Genomic DNA, 19719 nt, shown 5'->3' with positions numbered 1-19719 from the left:
ACATAGGGACATGAGGGACAATTCTAAACTAATCCTAACACTAAACCTCACACTTAATAAATAGGTGACATATATGGCCATAAAAACCTTATAGTTAATTCATTTATTGGACATCCGATAAGCAAAAAATTAGTTGTAACCATTGCTTAAAAATTGATAATGAATTGAAAGATTGTCCTGAAAAAGTGTATGGAATTTTAATTTCAAAGAAGGATGGAATCATTTCTGTTGCATTTATTATTATCATGATACACATAATTATAAAGAAATTATTTCATTTTTTATTCAATAAAATTACACATAACAGGTGAATAATGACACTTTTATTACAAAATCATTCATTTGACACATCAGTTATATTTTGCCTCAGCACTATTTAGGAGACCGATGGTTCTCAATTTAGAGGACTTCAGTTTTTTTGCTTACAACGCATCCTTGTTTTAATGATGGTACTTAATTTAAATGCTTCCTAAATTATTGCTCATCCATGTCAGTATATGGCCAAGAATAATACCCCAGTTAGGAATAGCAAGTGAATGGCTTTGAAAACATCTTACCGTTGCATGTGATCACTTCAAGTGTCACTCTGAGTGAATGTTCTTTAAGCATATATTTAACTCCTGTGGGTTTTCATCAGTATGTGTCATCATGTGCCTCCTTAGACAACTATTATAACCAAATGCTTTACCACATACCCTGCACATGTATGGACTTACATTAGTATGTGTCAACACGTGAATCTTTAGAGTACCACTATGTTGGAATGCTTTCGGGCACCAATTGCATTTATGTGGCCTTTCGCCAGTGTGAGTCAACATGTGAGTTTTCAGATTACTATGTTGGACAAAGTGTTTTGTACATACATTGCATTTGTGGCTCTTTTCCCCAGTGTGTGTCACCATATGCTTCTTTAGATTACCACCATGAGCGAATTCTCTGGAACATATCCCACATGTGTGTGGTTTTTCCGCAGTGTGTCATCATATGCTTCTTCAGATCATAATTATGAGTGAATCCTCTGGAGCATATCCCACATGTGTGTGGTTTTTTCCCAGTGTGTCATCATATGCCTCTTTAGAACAGCACTATGAGCGAATCCTCTGGAACATATCCTACGTGTGTGGTTTTTCACCAGTATGTATAAAAATATGCTTCTTTAGTTCACAATCTGTACTGAATCTTTTGGAACATATCTTACAAGGATATGGTTTTGCACCAGTGTGTCTAAACATGTGAGCCTTTAAAATGGTTTTCCGAATGAATCCTTTGCAGCATATATCACATCTGTATGGCCGTTCACCAGTATGTGTCATCATATGCCACTTTAGACTATCATGGTAATTAAATCCTTTTGAGCAAACATCGCATTTGTGATGTCTCTTATCAGTGTGTATCAACATGTGCCTCCGTAAATTACTTTTCACTCTGAAACATCTCAAACATAATGCACATTTAAATGCCTTTTTTCCAGTATGTATTGACATGTGGCTTTTGAGATGACTCAGATGATGAAAGTTTCTGGAGCACAATTCACATTGATACTTCTTTTTCAGAGCATGCACCGATTTAATATGTCTTGAAAGGTAATCTTTTCCTTCAAAAACCTCTGAGCAAACATCACATCTAAATTGCTTCACTTTGTTAAGGTGTATATGCATTACGTGATCTGTTAGAAGCTCATTTTGTGCAAATACCTTGTCACAAAATTGACAGACATGAAGTAAAGTGTCCACAACATTCTCTCCTGAACCATCTTGCTTTGGGTAACTATCTGAAAGATTTGAAGGATAAGGTAAACAAGTCAATCAATAAACTGTTAATTCCTGCAAGGAAATAATCTATTATCACCAGTTGGTATGAACACATTAACATATATAAATAACTATACACATAAAACTGATCATATACAGGGTTCATCCAGAAAATAAGTGTACTGATTTTTTCCCAAAAAATTTTTTTCCTGAGCTCAGTACACTTATTTTCCGGACAAACCCTGTATCGATTATAATTCTTAACTGATAACATCTAAAATCAGCATAGCAAAACAAAAAAGTCTTAAAAAAAACAGCAACATTGACAAACACCTAAGAGTCTGATTGCTTAATGTAAGGAATATGGTCACAGAACCAGCAGTTTCTTTGATCAGTGCAGTGAAACAATGACTAAGGAAACTTGCAGGTACGATGAGAAAAAATGCTATGTTTGCAGTGGTTAACTTTTATTTTGGGGCAAAATACTTATGATTTTTCATCATTCTTTTTGCAATTGATGATCACATTAAAAATGGCATTTCAGTACATTTAAAACTTTAAGGACTGTTTATCAATAATTCTTTCACACCAGAAAGCAGAAAAAGTGAAGACAGCAGTCCTCAGTTGTACTTACCTTGTACCTGCAACACCTCCTCTTCCAGTCTTCCTACCATCTGAGGAATGTCAGCATCACCCTCTTCCTTAATGTTTATTTCCTCATCAGAGGACATATGTGATTCTGCGTCTTCTAAATGGCCCTACAAAATCAAAGAAAAAATGCTTACGACATTGAGGTTATCAGAGCAAAACATTAACAAAGTAACATAAATTATCAAAATTCAAATAAAAAATTATAAACTTGTATACTTCAAATTATAATTAATATTTTAGCTGACACCGCATGAAAAAATGTATTTTTTCTTCAAATAATTTACTTGCATTAACTAAACCATACATTAACTTATTTTACCCATAATCAAATACAATTTAAAGCAAGGTTAGTTCAGGGAGTACCCATCGATAAAATGTAAGTTAATATATGTATTACCATGAATTAAAGAATCGGGTATAGAAATATGTACATACTTGTAATTATTTAGTGACTAACAGTTGTTATAAACCATATCGCAGCAGTTAATAGTAAGGTTGGTTTGGGAGTTAATGTTAGAAATAGCCCCAGAGCCTCACATGACATTACGTGCAATTCATAAATAATACTTCATAAAAATGTCCACAAAAGCATAATTAACTATCATCTTGCAACTGATAGCTTATTATCAGTAGAAGAAAACACAGAACTGATGGACTTAACTCAGTTCTACACACCACCATGGAATCATAAGGAGGGAGAATTCGCTAGGATAAATCATCAGTTAGGGCACATAATAGGGTATGAATTCCTGCATGGAAATATTTCATCGTGAATACGGATTGGAATAAGACAATAGACAAAGGAAGAGGTGGGGGACTATGATTTAGGCTCAATGAATGACCGACCATGGGGAGAAATCAATGGAGCTCTGCTGGAGGGAGATAGGGGTAACTCATCACCAGCACATGGTTAAGGCATCTCAAAAGGCCTACGCATACATGGTGAATGATTCCAAGTGACTAAGAAAGATAACAGTTACATTATTAATTATGTCTTGGCAAACAATGAGAAACAGCATGAACAATTTCTATATATCAAGTTGCATTTAATTAAGCACAAGAGTTAAATAATATAATCGAAGTAAATAAAATATAGGGGAAAAAGAACAATTTTAAGGATGCAGTTTGAGGATATGGATAAAGACCAAGGAGGAAATTGGTGGAATATACACAAAGGCAGGCTGATTGTTTCATGTCTAATATGATTGGCATTTTACTGTTATTGGACCAAATAAAGAAATTGCTAAAGCTCTGTCAGAAAAAAGGGAGAGGATAAGATTTGGTAAAATAACCCATACAAAAAGCCTGAAGTTTCCAGTGTCTAATTAATTTTTACTGTTAATTCTAAAACGGGATTAAAATTAAACTTTCAAAGAAACAAAATTATCACCTGTGAAAGAGAAAATTTGTTAACTAAATGCTTAAATTTTTCCCGATTTTATAATATAATGTTTTTGTTAATATATAAAATGACTAGGATTACTTCTATCCATTGTATTGCTGAGAGAATAGTTTTTCTACAAATCTAATCCAAGAAAATGTTAAAAAATATAATCATTCCTGACGTAGTTTAATTCCATGAATACAGTTTATCTTCTCTTGATTGGTTATCCATTCTTTGGTTGCTGTTGGATATACATCTTTTTTGGATTCGATTATAGATGATAGCCAAACACTCAACACATCGATTTTTAAACAGCCAAAATATCATTATATTCTTCATTCCAGTTAAAGATACCAACCAGGGATAATTTGCATCCTCCAAAACCTAATAACATATTTAATACACAGATACTAACCATAGAATGCATGAAACTCTGTTTTCTTAATATAAATATGCATTTTGAAAACCATGTACCAAATATATACACCGACTACTAAATCACTTAAACAAAGATATCTTGCAAATATAATTTAGTTAAACACATAAATCACACGCATAAGTCTAAACTTAATTCAAAATCATACACATAAGTCTAAACTTAATTAAAAATCTATGAAATCCTCTATAATATTTTTCAGCATTAATTGCAATTTACTATTTTCACCAAAAACATTCATCAAGAGACCACAACTGCTTAAACATAATCTGCGGACTTCAAATTTGGCTTTATTACACATTCTGTTCATTGTTAAGTACTCCAAATGATTTACGGGACAACTTAACGTTGGAAGCATCATGGTATCAGTCTCAATTTACTATAAGTACTATTAAGAGTTATTCTAACATCAATAACACAAGCATTTGCAAATGCCTATGTTATTGCTATAATGCTTACTTTCTATCCTATACTTATGACTCTAAAACAATTCCTAACTCTATGTCATGCCTCAGTCTTAGCATACTTCTCCTAGAACCTATCTATAATACCTTTTCATCTGCCACATGGCTTGATGCAATAATGACAGTCAAACCTGACAAAATCACAACATTTGGGTAACTTTCTGCCCCAGAAATATCCCTGCATGATCTATTTTTTTTAACATACTCTGATGTCTTAAATTTAAGCTGAAATTCATTCTTATTTGCGATTTCAAGTCCATAAATGTCAAAGACCTAGTATCCAATATGGTTACCATTCCGTGGCAGTCTCTAGAATTACTTTATAATGTAGATAAAATAGTAGAACTATTTAATACGTTCTTAAATGACCGAGAAGAGAAACATGAACCATTTAAAAAAATCGGACTGGCAAAACCATGCTACCCTTGGATATCAGATGAAATAAAATATGTGATTCACAGGCATTATGCAGTCTATAGCCTGTTTAAAAATATACAAAACAAATATGTATTAAATATCTACAAAAAACTATGCAACAAAACATAACAAGTCATCAGAAATTCCAAAATCAGATATGCCTTCAAAATACCTACAGAGCCTCCGTCACATATTTGGAAAAGCTTGAAGTACCATGGCATCAGAAAAACTAAAAATCAAAACTCTCCACCTGCTGACATTTTTCCAGATGCCCTTAACCATTTGTAATGGCCTAAAATTGTTACTTTGTGGAAGCAATGCATATTGAAGAGTTGAACACTGTTTTTCTGCACGAGTGTTGGTACGCGTGGCCTTTGTTTCGACTTGCGGGGTCTTGATGAAGATTTAATAAGTTGAAACCTGGGTCTTGGATGTTGCAATAATTGTGGTAAGCAGATTGTTTTTTTCTGATTTTGTGTCAATTCCACCTACTCCCTCCTTCCCTATCCCTGCTACCTTCTAGCCTCTCCTTTCCTCAACCATTCTTCTCTCCTCTCTTCTGCCTCCCGTTCCTATCCTTTCCCTGGCCCCCTTCTCTTTCTCTCGCACCCATCACCTTTACTATGTATATATATATATAGCAATATTTTAAAGTCTCACATACTTGAATAATAATGTATAACACTAAGTACTGGTGCACACAGACAAAAATACAGAAACACATGAAAAAGAGACTAATTATTTTTTGAATTTTTGGTGCTCATAGCCACTTTCATCAGTGGTCGTAGCCACAGATTTTATCTTCCCGTCACTCCTCAAATGAAAGAATCTCTGCATTTGCAGACCCATACCTCCAACCAATAATCATTCCCTACCTACCAGCAACTTCTTTTCCATAAATAATAAGTTATTCTTGCAAATCTATGTCATTGCCATGGGCAGCAGGTTTAGCCCTTCCTATTCAAACCTTTTTCTTGGTCTTGAAGAGTAGAAATTCCTGTTAAAACAATCACTGAAACCTTTATTGAGGCTCAGAGACATCGATGATATCATCATATGGTAGTCATTCCCTGAAAACTGTAACTTCTGACCTCAATTGTTCATCCTGTCTCCTTCAGTTTTAGTTTCTTCTTCCCAAATCATCTTCCTGGATGTATGTAACATTTATAAACCAAACATTTTACACTTCTGTACATATGAAACCCACCAATAAACAGCAATACTTACTCTATGATAGTTGTCACTCATATCACACCAAATCCTTCATTCCTTATTCCCTGTCCATAAGAGGACAGAGAATTTGAAACTTTTTAACCCTCTCCTACCAATTCCCTTCTCCACTAGCACATCTAGCAATGTAGTGTACCTGCTGAAGTGCCACCTTTGCCCTGCCTATTATATTGGGGCAGTGTATCCCTTAATCCCTTTATATTAGAATTAACAACCAACAAGCTTGAGGCAAGAATTCTTCCCTAATTGATTTGTTCCCTATCTACAAATATGCCTCTGAACATAACACTATTCCCTTCGATAAATGCTATATGAAGTATGCGTCTTCGCATCCATCTTACCCTCTGATCCTCCACTGAAACTCAAAACCATTAAGAGCAATCCTTTATCAGGCTCTTGGAGTCTTAGAATTGGCCAGGAATCAATATTAGGCGTCAATTACCTTGTTTCAAACATTTTCATCCTCCCTCTGCCCCCATCCCCTTCTAAGTTTTACCCACCCTTCTAATGCTGCCCCTCCAATCCTTTTTATTCCAAGTTCTCTCTCAACCTTCCTCTTACATCCATTGCTCCAGCCCTTGTATTCCCTTCAGTTCTGTCCCTCTCTTCCCTGATGAAGGTAGCTATGACCACTGAGAATTTGAAAAATAACGAGCCTCTTCCCTGTGTTTCTGCCTGTTTACTAATCCTGTGGTACATATTATATACATTTTTTTTCTTTTTGATGCGTAAATCTGTCATAAATGAATTTGTGTGTGTATATGTATATATGTTTACACATGAATGTATTTTTAAGTTTAATGCACAATATAGCATGTATTTGATAATGGGTTGAATGGAAGAAGGGACCATTAAGTCTCAACTTTGCCCAAATAAAGACCTTTATCTATCTTCAATCAATTCTAATTCCTCACAGCATGACAATTCTCATGGGCACAATAGATATTACATACACTTATACCTCTTTATCTTACAGGGAGGGGCTTAGAAGCCCTGAAATATAACCTCTTCTTACAAACCACAACATATCCAATCCATTTATTTATTTTTCTATGCACCCAACTGGTTTTAACCAAAACTGCTTTCCAATTAAAGGACAAGCTATGTTGGCAAATACAACGGTGATTCAAAAAGTAAGGTTCCTTATTTTTCTTCATGAAAAATCAAATTTTATGTACATCCTTAGAACGGTTGACCATTTAGCTATCTTTCTACATTGTTACCTTGATGATGAATCACTATTTGTAACCTTGTAAGCAGCTTTTTAATACCGGTGTGATATCTTTCTTTTACTGTGTAACAAAGCCAACTGACGACTGCTTCCCTGATGTAAATTCATTGCCATTTGGCGGAAATGTACGGTGAGGAGTGTATGGACATCAAAAATGTGCTGACAAAAACTCCAGGAAATGTCCAATAAAATGTGCATCAAAATGTGTGTTGCTTTTAGTTAGTGATATAACAGAATTTGTAGGAGTTACATATATAATTATTTTGACCAATTGTGCAGCTTAATATTATCTAGTAATCATAAATGTGCAAGTATCAAAAATTAATTCAGCTGACAAATGGATGTAATGTGAGTTGTAAAATAGTTAAATCCGTTTTTATAAATGTTATTTATTCATATTGATTGGTATTTTTCTATTGATATCTACTTTATTAATGAATGATACAGTCGGAAAGCCGTTATATTTATTTTTTTAATGGTTTTTAATATTTTTGTGACAGCATAACTAAAGCTTTTTGTCACATTTTACGATAATTTTCCATATTTATGAAATTTATCTACCAGTGCTAACATAATGGCTAGGTGTAGCATAATGGCCAGTGCTAGCATAATGGCATAGGTGTAGGAGTGTGGAGTTGGAGGGATACAAAATTTCATTGGCAATCACATCTTTGCAATAGATGCATTTCAAAATTTCCAACTGCTCCAATGCATCAAGCCTTTGACATTTATTTTCAAAGTAAGTAATTTTTGTCGCAAATACCCTTTTGTGTGTCACAAATAACTTTTGATTTTGAGTTTCTTTGCACAGAGGGAAGTTATGCCCTTATTTTACCCATGTTCTTTAATTTTTTCTTTAAATTTCCCATCCTGTTTGCCCAATACAATTTGTATTACATTCTGAGCAATTTAACTCATACACGTCACTCCTCTAGTTTTTGGGGACTTTGTCTTTAGTGTGTGAGAGATCAGGTTCTTAAGGCATAAACCACTTGAAAAGGCAAGTTTATTTTTCTTTTTTCACTATTTTAATTACATTTTAAGAAATAGTGCCTAGATTGATTACTGGTGGCCTTTTAGCAATGGGATCTTTAAAATTTTTTGGTGTTGTAAATGGGGCTTAAGGCTATTTCTGTAAGTTTCTTCGTTTAAAGTTTAGCAATTAGATCTTCCGAATAGCCATTTTTTACTAGCAATGTTCTAATTACATTAATCTCCTTATTTATATTGAATTTTGACGTAGGGGTAGTTGGTAAATGATGGATCCTTCCAGGAAGCCACATTGTTACCTTTTTAACCCTTCACCTTAGGTCCCATAATGATGTCTTTTGAGGCAGGATTAGTTTTAAGAACTGAAATAGATGGCTTGTGTCAATTAAGGACTGTTCAGGTGTGTCAGAATAGTAGAGGTGCTGTTTTAATCAGGTGCTCTGAGTGAAGCTGATAAGGCTGGATGCATTCTGATACAATTTCAAATTTTTGGTGTTTGCTGGGATGACTTCATTGCACCCTCTCTTCTTACTTTTTAGCACTTCTCTGTGTGAACATCTCGTTATTCAGTCTGTCCCTCCAACTCAAATTTAAGATAGGTATCCAGCTGTTTGATTCATTCTGTGGGCTTGTTTAGGCTCAAATGCTTATAATGAGAAGAGCACTCAGATATGTGCCATCTCGCGGTTCTTATCTTTAGGCTACTTGCAGGATTTGAAAGGATTGTAATCAGATAAACAGAGAAGTGGAAGTCAAAAGATTGGGTGTGAGATGTGGGCTGATTAAGGGTAAGATAGTTAAGAATGATGAGGGGTTTGGTAGAATAGAATTAGTTATTGATTAAGGGGGAAAAGGTGGTGTTATATTAACCAATGTCTAAGGCAGGGCAGAAGTTAATGTAGAGAGACAATATGTTCTTTGTGGTGCAGGTGGGGTCGGGTTACAATGCGATAGTAAGGAAGTTAGAGGGTCTTAAAAAAATGACAGTATTTGCAGCATGTACCGTTGCATATTTGCAGACATAGGCTTAGAAGAGACAGGGCTACTTACAGGTCAACTGAAGATGCAAATGTACTGCCAATTTTATGGGCGTACAATCAAAATAGAGGGACAATGTGGTAAGAAAAGTCATCTGGACTGAATCTTATTAATAATTAAGAAAAGATCACAGATTATGTTTAATTTTATTGTGTTTGGAAATAAAGTGATTATAAGGTTAGCGCATTTCAGGCAGTTTTGCTGATTAAAAGATGTGTATTGGGTTGAAGGTTTAAGAATTTAACTATTCAGCTGTTTTCTAGGGTACCCTTATTTTCTGAGAAAGTCGAGCAGTTGCTACATGTATTTTTATTTTGAGGGAGGGTATTTGTAGAAACAGAGTCCATAGATAAAGAGTAAGGAAAAGATAAAGCATTTCATGTGTTTTGGGCTGCCACTGTTGAAATGAATCTATTGTCAATTTATGGTGGTTAGTTTTATTTAAATTAAAGTGTTAAAATTATTTTTCTGCATGTGAATTTTAAATATCTGGGAAAGTTATATTCGTGTCATATGCAGATAAATTGAAAGATACCGTAGAAAACAGGTTGAGAAAAAAAATAAGAGGATAAAGTTATGCATTTGTGTGACTGATGAAGAAAAATGTCATTAATATTGTAGATCCAGAAGTAGGGTTTGAGGGTTTTGTTGTATAGGGGTACTCATGTGCAAGTTTACTGATAAAAAGATTCGCATATTGAGGAGCTCTAGGCATGTCCAATGTACTGCATTTTACCAGGGCAATTTGAAAAAAAGGTCTCCTAACTTTTTTGGTGAAAAATCAAATTTATTCTCAACATGATATGCATCGTAAAAAAAGCCTGAGGATTTAGCTATTTTTCTACATAGTTGCCTTGATGATCAATTACATTTTGCATAATTATATTTTTAATATTGCTATTGCACCTTTTTCCTGCCATAACACACAGCCAACTGATGGCTGCTTAATAAATAGATAAAGAACGTACTACGGCCGAGTGCATGGAAAGAAAGTAAAACCCAAAGCCGTACACTTAAGGGCACTTATAGGTGGAATATAGAAGGGGGTGGGAAAGTTATTGTTTGGCGGGAAGCCAGAGGCCAGTGACCCGTCACTCAAACAAATGAAATTTAAAATAAATAGTTCTACCAATTACTCCCTTGATCAGGTATTTGCACACCAAATTGACCTTCACAAGTCGCAACCACACACACACGCAGGGTTTACGGGGCGGGAAGCCCGACGCCAGTGACCCGTCACTCAGACAAATGAAAAAATAAAATAAATAGTTCAGACAATTACTCCCTTGATCAGGTATTTGCACCACAAATTGACCTTCACAAGTCGCAACCACACACACACGCAGGGTTTACGGGGCGGGAAGCCCGACGCCAGTGACCCGTCACTCAGACAAATGAAAAAATAAATTAAAATTATATAACACTTACTCCCTCGCTCAGGTATTTGCAAACAAATTGACCTTCGCAAGTCACAAACACTCACACACACAGGGTTTACGGGGTTGGAAACCCGGCGCCAGTGACCCGTCACTCAAACTCGGACGACACAAAAGTACAGTGCTGGAGGGGAAAGTGCCGAAAAACCTGACACCAGGTGTTTCGCCTGCTAAGCAGGCCTCTTCAGAGAAGAATGATTAGTCGGAGCCAAAATATGTAAGTAACAGTTAAGTAGGGGAGGGGGGGCCTGGTAACGGACGGGGGAAGGTTATGGGGGGGGAAGGAGGGGAAGCACGGGTGGGTGGGCGAGGGGCCAACAGGAGAAGGTACAATTCTTGGGAAATTTGAAGGTCGAAGGGGGGGGGGGGGTGGTCGTTTGACCGTTGGGGAAGGGACGGTCATGATTCCGGAAGGGAGATTGAAAACAAGGATGACGATATTGGGCCTTTGTCACTGTTCATGAGTTTTTCTTTTGTTTTGTTAATGTACAGACTTTCGTAATGGTCGAGTAGGTGATTAGGCACATGTTTCAATAGCTGTAGGTCTTCAATTGTGATGTTGTGTGAGTTTTCGTGTATGTGTTGGGCGACGGATGATTTGTTGAAATTTCCCAGTCTGTAACATGCAGCGTGTTCTTTAAAGCGTGTGCGAATATTTCTGCGAGTTTGCCCGATGTAAGAAAGGTCACAATGTGGGCAGGAGATTTTGTAAATTCCAGATTTGTCTAGGGTATCAATAGGATCTTTTGGATTAACAAATAGGTGTTTCAGTTTAGTTTGACTAACAAATGTGGGTGTGTAATTGATTTTTTTGAAGATAGAAGGAAGACCTTTTGTTAGTTGTGGGTGGTGAGGTAGTTTGACAAATTTCTTGTCACCTGGTGTATACAGTGTGGTGTTATTTTGGAGATGTCTTTTGTTCCTGTGTTTTTTTAAGATGTTATCAATGAGCTTTTCTGAGTAGCCGTTCACCACAGCCGTGTGTTTTATGTGTTTTAATTCTGTTATGAAATCCGCTTTGGACAAAGGTACATTGAGGAGCCTATGTACTAGGGAGTGGTAGGCAGCGAATTTGTGTGTTTTGTGATCGAAAGAAGATTCGTGTATGTAATTGTTGGTGTGGGTTGGTTTCCTGTAGATGTTGAATGAGAGGTGGTTGGAGGGGGTTCTGGATATCTTAAGATCAAGAAAGGGGAGGGACCGATCTATTTCAGATTCGACCGTGAACTTGATTGAGGGGTATTGGCTGTTAAGTTGGTTTTGAAATGCTTCTAAAGAGCATGAGTTGGTATCAAAGACTGCAAATATGTCATCCACATATCTAAACCAAACTTTTGGGAAGTAGGTAAATTTTCTTTGACATTGCTCTTCAAAGCGGGACATGAACAGGTTTGCTAGAAATGGAGAAAGGGAATTTCCCATCGTGGTGCCGAAGTCTTGTTGGTAAAAGGAATTGTTGAAGGAGAAATAGTTGTTACTCATAACAAGGTTGGTCAGGAGGATGTATTCTCTAATTTCTACCGGGGAAATGTTCTTAGACTGGAGCCACTCCGCCACAAATGTTATGGTGTCCGGGATTGGAACACTTGGAAAGAGTGACTCTACATCAAAGGACACAAGAATCTCATGGTCCGTAAGAGTGATGTTTTTGATTTTTTCAATGAAATCGATGGAATTTCTGATATTGGATGAACTTTGAAACCCAATCTTGGAGAATTCACCCGTAAGCCACTTGGATATTTCGTAGGTGGGGGAATTGATGGCGGACACAATGGGGCGCATAGGGCAATCTGTTTTATGTATTTTTGGGAGTCCGTATAGGCGTGGGAGGTGTGGGTTCGAAACATTAAGTCTGAATTTAAGTTTTTTATCGATTAGGTGCTTGCAATTAGTTAATGCAGACTTATAGCTTAGGATCATTTTGTTGAGGGGGTTTTTTAAGATTTTGGTGTAGGGACCATTGTCAATAAGAGATTGCATTTTTTGGAAATAGGTGTCTTTGTCTAGAATAACACAGGAATTCCCTTTGTCAGATTTTAAGTAAAAGCAGTTTTTGTTACGAAGTGAGCGGATAAGGGGAAAGAGGTTTCTCGGAGGTTGTACACTCTTGTTGGGGACTTGCGTAAGGTTTTTCCTAATTTGGTTCCCACAGCAAGTCCGGATTTGATTCTTGGTTCCCATATCAAGGTATTTAATGGCAGATTCTATGTGTGCAATGAGATCATTCAAGGGTGGTTTTGGGGGTTTAACACTGAAATTCAGGCCTCGGTTTAGTAAAAGTAACTCCTCATGGGAGAAGCTGGTCTCGGAAAGATTAACTACAAAAGGGAATTGATCCGCCTTGGCAACATGAGGATGGGTGCTTTCGTCCTTGAGGGAGGAGAATTTCTTGGAAAGTGAGAATTGTTTTTGCCGTAGCTTATGGATGCTGACTGAATGGACTTTCCTATCATATTCTAACCACTCGGTAAATTCAATTGAATCCAGACCTGCCGTTAACTTAAGATGAATACTGTAGGCTTCAATTTCAAGTTTTGATCTTTTTGCGTAAAGGAATTGGATTTCAGACTTCAAAATACGGTTTTTTATCATGGAATCATAGCGGGAAAATTGGTTTTTTCCGAAGGTGGTCGAGGAGATGAATCGGGGGAGAATTCCGTTACTTTGGCAGTTTTTGAGAAAGTTAATGTCCGCACCGATTTTAAGGATGTTGGTCTTAAGCCGGTGATATCGGTTACGTTCGGTTGACTTGGAGGCCATCATTAATAAATAGATAAAGAACGTACTACGGCCGAGTGCATGGAAAGAAAGTAAAACCCAAAGCCGTACACTTAAGGGCACTTATAGGTGGAATATAGAAGGGGGTGGGAAAGTTATTGTTTGGCGGGAAGCCAGAGGCCAGTGACCCGTCACTCAAACAAATGAAATTTAAAATAAATAGTTCTACCAATTACTCCCTTGATCAGGTATTTGCACACCAAATTGACCTTCACAAGTCGCAACCACACACACACGCAGGGTTTACGGGGCGGGAAGCCCGACGCCAGTGACCCGTCACTCAGACAAATGAAAAAATAAAATAAATAGTTCAGACAATTACTCCCTTGATCAGGTATTTGCACCACAAATTGACCTTCACAAGTCGCAACCACACACACACGCAGGGTTTACGGGGCGGGAAGCCCGACGCCAGTGACCCGTCACTCAGACAAATGAAAAAATAAATTAAAATTATATAACACTTACTCCCTCGCTCAGGTATTTGCAAACAAATTGACCTTCGCAAGTCACAAACACTCACACACACAGGGTTTACGGGGTTGGAACCCCCTCCCCTACTTAACTGTTACTTACATATTTTGGCTCCGACTAATCATTCTTCTCTGAAGAGGCCTGCTTAGCAGGTGAAACACCTGGTGTCAGGTTTTTCGGCACTTTCCCCTCCAGCACTGTACTTTTGTGTCGTCCGAGTTTGAGTGACGGGTCACTGGCGCCGGGTTTCCAACCCCGTAAACCCTGTGTGTGTGAGTGTTTGTGACTTGCGAAGGTCAATTTGTTTGCAAATACCTGAGCGAGGGAGTAAGTGTTATATAATTTTAATTTATTTTTTCATTTGTCTGAGTGACGGGTCACTGGCGTCGGGCTTCCCGCCCCGTAAACCCTGCGTGTGTGTGTGGTTGCGACTTGTGAAGGTCAATTTGTGGTGCAAATACCTGATCAAGGGAGTAATTGTCTGAACTATTTATTTTATTTTTTCATTTGTCTGAGTGACGGGTCACTGGCGTCGGGCTTCCCGCCCCGTAAACCCTGCGTGTGTGTGTGGTTGCGACTTGTGAAGGTCAATTTGGTGTGCAAATACCTGATCAAGGGAGTAATTGGTAGAACTATTTATTTTAAATTTCATTTGTTTGAGTGACGGGTCACTGGCCTCTGGCTTCCCGCCAAACAATAACTTTCCCACCCCCTTCTATATTCCACCTATAAGTGCCCTTAAGTGTACGGCTTTGGGTTTTACTTTCTTTCCATGCACTCGGCCGTAGTACGTTCTTTATCTATTTATTAAGCAGCCATCAGTTGGCTGTGTGTTATGGCAGGAAAAAGGTGCAATAGCAATATTAAAAATATAATTATGCAAAATGTAATTGATCATCAAGGCAACTATGTAGAAAAATAGCTAAATCCTCAGGCTTTTTTTACGATGCATATCATGTTGAGAATAAATTTGATTTTTCACCAAAAAAGTTAGGAGACCTTTTTTTCAAATTGCCCTGGTAAAATGCAGTACATTGGACATGCCTAGAGCTCCTCAATATGCGAATCTTTTTATCAGTAAACTTGCACATGAGTACCCCTATACAACAAAACCCTCAAACCCTACTTCTGGATCTACAATATTAATGACATTTTTCTTCATCAGTCACACAAATGCATAACTTTATCCTCTTATTTTTTTTCTCAACCTGTTTTCTACGGTATCTTTCAATTTATCTGCATATGACACGAATATAACTTTCCCAGATATTTAAAATTCACATGCAGAAAAATAATTTTAACACTTTAATTTAAATAAAACTAACCACCATAAATTGACAATAGATTCATTTCAACAGTGGCAGCCCAAAACACATGAAATGCTTTATCTTTTCCTTACTCTTTATCTATGGACTCTGTTTCTACAAATACCCTCCCTCAAAATAAAAATACATGTAGCAACTGCTCGACTTTCTCAGAAAATAAGGGTACCCTAGAAAACAGCTGAATAGTTAAATTCTTAAACCTTCAACCCAATACACATCTTTTAATCAGCAAAACTGCCTGAAATGCGCTAACCTTATAATCACTTTATTTCCAAACACAATAAAATTAAACATAATCTGTGATCTTTTCTTAATTATTAATAAGATTCAGTCCAGATGACTTTTCTTACCACATTGTCCCTCTATTTTGATTGTACGCCCATAAAATTGGCAGTACATTTGCATCTTCAGTTGACCTGTAAGTAGCCCTGTCTCTTCTAAGCCTATGTCTGCAAATATGCAACGGTACATGCTGCAAATACTGTCATTTTTTTAAGACCCTCTAACTTCCTTACTATCGCATTGTAACCCGACCCCACCTGCACCACAAAGAACATATTGTCTCTCTACATTAACTTCTGCCCTGCCTTAGACATTGGTTAATATAACACCACCTTTTCCCCCTTAATCAATAACTAATTCTATTCTACCAAACCCCTCATCATTCTTAACTATCTTACCCTTAATCAGCCCACATCTCACACCCAATCTTTTGACTTCCACTTCTCTGTTTATCTGATTACAATCCTTTCAAATCCTGCAAGTAGCCTAAAGATAAGAACCGCGAGATGGCACATATCTGAGTGCTCTTCTCATTATAAGCATTTGAGCCTAAACAAGCCCACAGAATGAATCAAACAGCTGGATACCTATCTTAAATTTGAGTTGGAGGGACAGACTGAATAACGAGATGTTCACACAGAGAAGTGCTAAAAAGTAAGAAGAGAGGGTGCAATGAAGTCATCCCAGCAAACACCAAAAATTTGAAATTGTATCAGAATGCATCCAGCCTTATCAGCTTCACTCAGAGCACCTGATTAAAACAGCACCTCTACTATTCTGACACACCTGAACAGTCCTTAATTGACACAAGCCATCTATTTCAGTTCTTAAAACTAATCCTGCCTCAAAAGACATCATTATGGGACCTAAGGTGAAGGGTTAAAAAGGTAACAATGTGGCTTCCTGGAAGGATCCATCATTTACCAACTACCCCTACGTCAAAATTCAATATAAATAAGGAGATTAATGTAATTAGAACATTGCTAGTAAAAAATGGCTATTCGGAAGATCTAATTGCTAAACTTTAAACGAAGAAACTTACAGAAATAGCCTTAAGCCCCATTTACAACACCAAAAAATTTTAAAGATCCCATTGCTAAAAGGCCACCAGTAATCAATCTAGGCACTATTTCTTAAAATGTAATTAAAATAGTGAAAAAAGAAAAATAAACTTGCCTTTTCAAGTGGTTTATGCCTTAAGAACCTGATCTCTCACACACTAAAGACAAAGTCCCCAAAAACTAGAGGAGTGACGTGTATGAGTTAAATTGCTCAGAATGTAATACAAATTGTATTGGGCAAACAGGATGGGAAATTTAAAGAAAAAATTAAAGAACATGGGTAAAATAAGGGCATAACTTCCCTCTGTGCAAAGAAACTCAAAATCAAAAGTTATTTGTGACACACAAAAGGGTATTTGCGACAAAAATTACTTACTTTGAAAATAAATGTCAAAGGCTTGATGCATTGGAGCAGTTGGAAATTTTGAAATGCATCTATTGCAAAGATGTGATTGCCAATGAAATTTTGTATCCCTCCAACTCCACACTCCTACACCTATGCCATTATGCTAGCACTGGCCATTATGCTACACCTAGCCATTATGTTAGCACTGGTAGATAAATTTCATAAATATGGAAAATTATCGTAAAATGTGACAAAAAGCTTTAGTTATGCTGTCACAAAAATATTAAAAACCATTAAAAAAATAAATATAACGGCTTTCCGACTGTATCATTCATTAATAAAGTAGATATCAATAGAAAAATACCAATCAATATGAATAAATAACATTTATAAAAACGGATTTAACTATTTTACAACTCACATTACATCCATTTGTCAGCTGAATTAATTTTTGATACTTGCACATTTATGATTACTAGATAATATTAAGCTGCACAATTGGTCAAAATAATTATATATGTAACTCCTACAAATTCTGTTATATCACTAACTAAAAGCAACACACATTTTGATGCACATTTTATTGGACATTTCCTGGAGTTTTTTTTGCGAAGTTTCGCGTTTCGGAGGAAATTTCTTCAAAACAATGCGGTTTTACTGGCTCAGTAGTCATACCTACATTATATTATTTACCACGAGATATTATATCACAGATGTACAGAATTAATGATCTTTTCTGCTTTTTTAAATATTTATGCACCGTAATTTCCATCTTTTATTAAATATTTTCACTCTTTTCCAAAAAAATGCCAGTATAAGTACACTCACGAATGCTCTTCCAATAAAAATTTAAGTATTACATTTTTTCCTACGTGCATACTTAATGCAAAAAATATTCGCAATTTTTAAGTTAATGCCCGTATTTGCCATTTGTTCATTAGACAATTAGGCATTTGTACACTAGGGAGGAAATTCATTTAATATAAACACGTTTGTTAACCAATATAACTTACTTTCCCCCACACGCATCAAGGACTTTGCTCAAAACATTACGAAAAAAAATACATAAGTTACATACAACTCACCCTTGAGCGACCAATATTTCTCTCTTCCTGTTTCTTTTCCGCCTGCCTCTCCAATATAAGATTGTTTTCATGGCATTGCTGCTTAAACATATAGAAATCGGTCACTATTTTAAAGCACTGATAGCAAAGGAACCATGGGTTGCTTCCTTCCCTCACTACCTATGAAAACAAGATTATCCAAGTATAAAACCCCATACATCATCTCTCAACGGAACTATAATTATTGAAAGAGTAATGCAGAGGCTTTGTTTCGACCTAGAACCGGGCACTACCAAAAATTTCGTGGTAAAATTACGATAAAAGTGTCATGGTGAAAACGTAAACATGCAATGGATAGCTTACTTTCAATTCCAATAACTCTTCTATTGCTTCCCGCACCAGTTGCTCAGCATCGTCGTTTTCACAAAAAATATTCGTCAACGGACCACCACTACCAAGACATAGTCTACACTTTAAACTTTCTTGTCGAGGCATTTTCGTAACACTTCCAGCTGTCTACACTATATATACGTAAACAATAGATTCCGAAATGGCCGACTACATTTCGATGGGTCGTTCGTTCTGAATCGATTGTTATATGCGAGTTTAAGAATCGATTAGGTCTTGTTTTAGCACTATGGATCACCATATTCAAATAAATTTCAACATTTTAAAATTATTTAAATTCTCATTCATTAGAATGTTATGATTCCTTTGAACAAATAATACAATTGAAAAACCAAAATTTAAAATAGTACTCAGTTATCTAAATATTAGTCAGTAAACCCCAACATTACATTATCTGAAGCGTAAGAGTATATTTTATTTATTATTTATACGTTAACTTACAATTTTAATCCTTTTAAAGTGATGCTTTAAATAGATTGCTGGTTTCCCAGAGTTAATATTTCCAAAAAGGGTCAATGACCAAAACGGAGCAATTTTTAATTAGCTAATTTATGTCGTAAAACATTGAAATTGTCTCCTTATGTAGGTGATGACCTGTAAAGTAATAATTAAACAGATATATTTAGTTGCAGTTTTAGAAATTTAACATTATAATTAAAATAAAATAATGGTTAAGATTTTTAAAATATACAATCACTTCCAGCCAAGGTTGAATGCATTCTTAATATTCATAAACAACACGGTGTGAATGCCTCTGTTATTTGTTTTCAGTAAGATTATTTAAACTGATAGTTCTTAATCTCAAAACAAAACATTTTTTTTCACCCTCAAGCCATATTATTGAGATAGTGCCTTTTTGAAATAAGTTTCTATGAAAATAGGAAACCATTACATCAATGTTTTCGCCGGCTGTAACGAAGTATATCCAAAGTCATGTATACCAAAGGAGTAAT

At 36.2% G+C, this 19719-nt stretch overlaps 1 protein-coding gene across 1 annotated transcript; it reads right to left on the bottom strand.

Annotated features, from left to right (window-relative positions):
* Window positions 1-316: 316 nt before the first annotated feature.
* LOC139691733 (zinc finger protein 233-like) lies at window positions 317-18875 on the bottom strand. Its single transcript, XM_071589586.1, has 4 exons — window positions 18722-18875; window positions 18380-18538; window positions 2386-2509; window positions 317-1771 (listed from the first exon to the last, which is right to left on the bottom strand). The coding sequence occupies exons 1-4, from the start codon at window positions 18851-18853 to the stop codon at window positions 1113-1115; spliced, it is 1074 nt and encodes a 357-aa protein (XP_071445687.1). The 5' UTR covers window positions 18854-18875; the 3' UTR covers window positions 317-1112.
* Between the last annotated feature and the right edge of the window lie 844 nt (window positions 18876-19719).

Source organism: Hetaerina americana, unplaced genomic scaffold, assembly GCF_022747635.1.
Source record: "Hetaerina americana unplaced genomic scaffold, ioHetAmer1.1.p SCAF_39, whole genome shotgun sequence".
In the NCBI taxonomy this organism is placed as follows: Eukaryota; Metazoa; Arthropoda; class Insecta; order Odonata; family Calopterygidae; genus Hetaerina; species Hetaerina americana.
This window is presented reverse-complemented; position numbering and strand designations above follow the sequence as displayed.

Coding starts and splice junctions, on each gene's coding strand:
- LOC139691733 (XM_071589586.1), bottom strand. CDS start 18,853: ATGCCTCGACAAGAAAGTTTAAAGTGTAGACTATGTCTTGGTAGTGGT. Junction 2,510..18,379: donor GAAATATTGGTCGCTCAAGG/GTGAGTTGTATG, acceptor TTGATTTTGTAG/GGCCATTTAGAAGACGCAGA. Junction 1,772..2,385: donor GGAGGTGTTGCAGGTACAAG/GTAAGTACAACT, acceptor CAAATCTTTCAG/ATAGTTACCCAAAGCAAGAT.